The following is a 5,957-nucleotide window of genomic DNA, read 5'->3' on the forward strand; positions in this document are numbered from 1 at the left end:
AAGTTAGGATAATAAAATAATAGTTACCATAGCTGTAGATGGATGCTTCGATATATATTATATTTAAGTATTAATCGAGATTACATGCTCAGCCGCCAAAAATAAAACGATATTATTACCGTACAAGCCGTTAGCAAGACATGATAGGGAGTTGACAAGTTAAAGAAGTTCTGGTTTATAATAGATACGTTATAAAAGTTAGGATGTATGGGATAATTGTAGTACACCTTAATTGGTTTAACAATATTTGGTTTATAGATATTATGTTCGGTATTGCATGCCTGGTGTTTTTAAATTAAGACGCTGACTTCCTGGCTAAACTTCCCAATGATATATCTTCCAAATAGATTTCGTAGAAAACCGTCTATATTCATGTTTGATTGACCTTTAACCGCTAATTACGAATCTTCCAAGAATATTTCAAGAGTCCAAGGTTCGGTCTATTATTTTCCTGTTCTGTAATTAGATCACATGTTTTATAGTTCATGGAGATATGACTATACCACTATTCATAGAGACAACTTATGGCATCTCTCTCGATTTCCAGTTGTTGAGTTACTAAGAGGATTCTCTCCACACTTCAATTCGTACTTCCACTACCAGAATATAATCACCTGTTATAATGTTCTAGGTTTTTTCGCGTTTTTTCAGGAGAAATCCGTATATCGATGTTTTTAAAATCTACGCTATTGGATTCAACGTCCAGGACTTCCTGACGTTTAATAACGATTTCTACTTCCAGCAGCCATTTTGGTTCAGCTACAAGTTCACTGTCAACTACCATGTTACGACTTCGCACCGACTGTTTTCTTTTACCTTACGAGTCGATCAGGAAGGTTTCATCCTTAAATCTCGTAACCATGCCAACACATAAGAACTTTTTAGGGAAGTTAAGGTGCTCAGGGTCTTACCGTCGGGCCGTATGATTCCACATATTCATGGATAATTCTATTTATTAGGAGTCTCACACTAGCGACAATGGGGAAGTCGTTACACCGTTCATGCAGGACGGAGATTACCCGACAAGGAATTTTGCTACCTTAGGACCGTTTACGATACAGCCGCCGTTTATCATTGATGCCGGGCAGATGTCAGTAACTTGAATTATTCATCAGAATTATCAGTGACTTGTGTTGTAACCTTACAGACGCTTCCAGAATATAACTTCTTATAAATGGTAGCGCCGGTTTCCCGGGTATCCAATCCAGTGCTCCATTCAAGGCATAGAGACTCAGCCTGTGTTCAACTTTGTAGGATTTATAGCTTTTGGTATCTCGTAATGTAGAACAATAATGGGTTGACCGTCAAATCCTTTTCATTAAAAGAGTGGATTAATGCCCAGCCAACACCATCCAATTTGATTGGGAATAATCTGTGTTACAATACTTTTTGATCCCAGGCTGGTAAAAAATGTAAACTTTTAGCCCGAAAGAATAGAAACAGATGCCAGGCCAAAAACCCAAAAATAGAGCTATGACGCTATCATTTTAACAAGTTAGATAAATTCTTTCATAGAACTTAACGTTTCATCTTCCATACATAAATAAAACGGTAGATAGGGAACAAACTGCCTCAAGACGTTCTTAACCCAGCTCACGCATCGCTTCTAACGGTGAACTCTCATTCCAATGGAACCTTGTTCAAGTTCAAATAGATTGGTAAGGTATAGCGTTTACTATCGAATGAAACAATGTATTCCACCGCTAGTGTTTGCTTCTAACATTCCACTTGCTTATAACTGTATGGACGTAACCTCCAGGCAAAGAAAATGACCGGTCAAAACGGAATCAATTAACTATGGATAGCTGATACTAACAATTTATCATTACTCAAGTCAGCATAGTCTATATGAAGGTTTCTATGGAAACACACTTCCCTTCTCGCCATTTGATAGCGGTTAACCTTTCTTTTCCTTACGTACTCTAGCTTTTTACACAACTTAATTGTCTATACTAGATACTATGGACGAAACAGGACATATATTCATTATTCTGAATAGAAAAAGAACTCTATAAATAACCATACAATTTCAACAAAATGCCAGTATAATATTGTAATTTGATCAGTATGAGGTAATAATATATAAGATATACCATATAATGAATATGACCATTCACAATTAGTATCGTAAACTTCTATTATTCTTATAAAATATATTAATAATAATAATAAACCAACTATAACATGTGAAAAATGTAAACCTGTAACACAATAAAATAATGTACCTGATATAGCATCATTTATACAATATCCTAAATGTAAGTATTCAGTTGTTTGAAGTGATGCAAAACATTCTCCAAGTAAGTATATTATAAATATAATACTAGAAATTTCTAAACTCATTCCTTTTTCTATTAGAAATTGTAAACATGCTGTCATACATGATGCACTTGCTAAAATAAATGTAATAGTTAAAATTAACATTCTTGATGATGTGAAAATGATTCCTTCACTATATAATGGATATGGAGATAAACTAAAATGTAAAATACCCCAGAAGTATGTAATAAATAATAATGCTTCAGATATAATTATAGATAACATTCCTGATACTAATGATGAAAATACAGAATAAAAACTTTCTCTAATAGAATATACAAATATTATAAAAATAATAGGATTGAATGTAAATAAAATACCAACAGAAAAATATTTTAAAGATGTTCCATATAAAGATGTTAATGAAGGATAAGATACTAAATGTGCTTTTATATTATTATAGTTACTAAATATAAAAAATATATTTATAAGAACGGTAATTTTGTGTGCCGTTAACATATAACGGTAAGAAGGTTCGCCGGGGATAACAGGTTATAGTATATATAGAGCTCAAATCTTTATATACTATTGGCACCTCCATGTCGTCTCATCGCAGCCTTGCAATAAATAAATATTATTTAGCGTGTATTGTTGCCTTGTACACACCGCTCGTCACGCAAATTTATATCACTAAGATAAAGAACTCCAGGCGTTAACCTGTAGAGTTGAGATGGAAACAGCCGGAAAGGTATCATTACGTCCAAACTATAAGAATATATGAAATATACTAGCATGGGACAAAAAAATATTATGTTGTTGGTTTAAGCCCTTTTACCATACAAGAGATCGCGTACTTTGGACTGAAAAAAGCTGTGAGGAAACTACATTAAAGGAACTCGACTGGCCTACAATATAAGAACGAACGCTTTTAACGCCTGACATGGATGGATAATACTCGACTTTTCCAAAGTATAACCGCTGTCGCTGGGACTGTATGGATCGAATCTTACTTATTCATATCCAAGCCTCATTTATGATTTATTTTTTTTTAATAGATATACACTTATTACAAATTGCAATCATAAAACTTTAGGTTTATACTATTTATGGTTTTCATTTTTATTTGGTAGTTATGGATTTTTATTATCTGTTATTTTACGTACAGAATTATATTCTTCTTCTTTAAGAATAATTGCACAAGAAAATGTTAATTTATACAATATGATATTTACATTACATGGAATAATTATGATATTTTTTAATATAATGCCAGGATTATTTGGAGGATTCGGTAATTATTTTCTACCAATTTTATGCGGTTCTCCAGAACTTGCATATCCAAGAATTAATAGTATATCTTTATTATTACAACCAATAGCTTTTATATTAGTCATTTTATCTACAGCAGCAGAATTTGGAGGAGGTACTGGATGGACTTTATATCCACCATTGAGTACATCACTTATGTCTTTATCTCCTGTTGCAGTAGATGTAATCATTATTGGTCTTTTAGTGTCTGGTATTGCTAGTATTATGTCTTCTTTAAATTTTATTACTACTGTAATGCATTTAAGATCTAAAGGTTTAACACTTGGTATACTAAGTGTATCTACATGGTCATTAATAATTACATCTGTAATGTTATTATTGACATTACCTGTATTAACAGGTGGTGTTTTAATGTTATTATCAGATTTACATTTTAATACATTATTTTTTGATCCTACATTTGCTGGAGATCCTATTCTATATCAACATCTATTCTGGTTCTTTGGACATCCTGAAGTATATATTTTAATATTACCAGCATTTGGAGTTATTAGTCATGTAATATCTACAAATTATTGTAGAAGCTTATTCGGTAATCAATCTATGATTTTAGCAATGAGTTGTATTGCTATATTAGGAAGTGTTGTATGGGCTCATCATATGTATACTACAGGTTTAGAAGTAGATACAAGAGCATTTTTTACATCTACAACTATATTAATATCTATACCTACTGGAACAAAAATATTTAATTGGATATGTACATACATGGGTAGTAATTTTGGTATAACTCATAGTTCATCTTTATTATCATTACTATTTATATGTACATTTACTTTTGGTGGTACTACAGGAGTAATATTAGGAAATGCAGCTATTGATATTGCATTACATGATACTTATTATGTAATTGCTCATTTTCACTTTGTATTATCTATAGGTGCAATAATTGGATTGTTTACATTAGTAAGTAGTTTTCAAGAAAACTTTTTTGGTAAACATTTACGTGAAAATTCTATAATTATACTATGGTCAATCTTATTTTTTATTGGAGTTGTTTTAACATTCTTACCTATGCATTTTCTTGGATTTAATGTAATGCCTAGACGTATTCCTGATTATCCAGACGCTTTAAATGGATGGAATATGATTTGTTCAATTGGATCAACTATGACTTTATTTGGGTTTTTAATTTTTAAATAATATAAATTTTTTGTTTATATGAATTATTATTCTATTAATTTAGCTAAAGCACATTTATTAAATTACCCATGCCCATTAAATATTAATTTCTTATGGAATTATGGATTTCTTTTAGGTATTATATTCTTTATACAAATATTAACAGGTGTATTTTTAGCTAGTCGTTATACTCCAGAAATTTCTTACGCATACTACAGTATACAACATATTTTAAGAGAATTATGGAGTGGATGGTGTTTTAGATATATGCATGCTACAGGTGCATCTCTTGTATTTTTATTAACTTATTTACATATTTTAAGAGGATTAAATTACTCATATTTATATCTACCATTATCATGGATATCAGGATTAATCATATTTGCATTATTTATAGTTACAGCTTTTATAGGTTATGTTTTACCTTGGGGACAAATGAGTTATTGGGGTGCAACTGTCATAACTAATTTATTATCTTCAATTCCAGTATTAGTCATTTGGTTATGTGGAGGATATACAGTAAGTGATCCAACAATTAAAAGATTTTTTGTATTACATTTTATACTTCCTTTTGTAGCATTATGTATTGTATTTATACATATATTCTTTTTACATTTACATGGTAGCACTAATCCTTTAGGGTATGATACAGCTTTAAAAATACCCTTCTATCCAAATCTATTAAGTCTTGATGTAAAAGGATTTAATAATATATTTATATTATTCTTATTACAAAGTATTTTTGGTATAATTCCATTATCTCATCCAGATAATGCTATATTAGTTAATACATATGTTACACCAATTCAAATTGTTCCTGAATGGTACTTTTTACCATTTTATGCAATGTTAAAAACAATACCTAGTAAAACAGCAGGTTTATTAATTGTTTTAGCATCTTTACAATTATTATTTTTATTAGCTGAACAAAGAAGTTTAACTACTATAATACAATTTAAAATGACATTTGGTGCTAGAGAATATTCAGTACCAATGATATGGTTTATGTGTTCATTCTATGCTTTATTATGGATTGGATGTCAATTACCACAAGATATTTTCATTTTATATGGTCGTTTATTTATAATATTATTCTTCTTTAGTGGATTATTTACACTTGTTCATTATAAAAGAACACATTATGATTACAGCTCCCAAGCAAACATTTAAATTACAAGTCTACGATAAGACAATATCTCTGTACACTGATTAGAACAATACAGACCGTAAGGTTATAATTATGTTAA

At 30.5% G+C, this 5,957-nt stretch overlaps 3 protein-coding genes across 3 annotated transcripts; 2 read left to right on the forward strand and 1 right to left on the reverse strand. All coding sequences in view use genetic code 4, as the record gives it.

The window, feature by feature from the left end:
* Positions 1–1,986: 1,986 nt before the first annotated feature.
* cox3 (cytochrome oxidase subunit 3) lies at positions 1,987–2,736 on the reverse strand (the record flags this gene model as incomplete). Its single annotated transcript has 1 exon — positions 1,987–2,736. A coding segment is annotated over one exon (750 nt), but the record flags the coding sequence as incomplete, so codon positions are not given.
* A 561-nt stretch (positions 2,737–3,297) lies between these two features.
* Positions 3,298–4,731, forward strand: cox1 (cytochrome oxidase subunit 1; the record flags this gene model as incomplete). The annotated part of the gene is made up of 1 exon: positions 3,298–4,731. A coding segment is annotated over one exon (1,434 nt), but the record flags the coding sequence as incomplete, so codon positions are not given.
* An 18-nt stretch (positions 4,732–4,749) lies between these two features.
* Positions 4,750–5,880, forward strand: cytb (cytochrome B). The gene has a single exon. It carries the CDS (start codon positions 4,750–4,752, stop codon positions 5,878–5,880), a length of 1,131 nt encoding a protein of 376 aa, YP_272030.1.
* The last annotated feature ends 77 nt before the right edge of the window (positions 5,881–5,957 follow it).

This window comes from Plasmodium knowlesi, mitochondrion, assembly GCF_000006355.2.
Source record: "Plasmodium knowlesi mitochondrion, complete genome".
NCBI classification, from domain to species: Eukaryota; Apicomplexa; class Aconoidasida; order Haemosporida; family Plasmodiidae; genus Plasmodium; species Plasmodium knowlesi.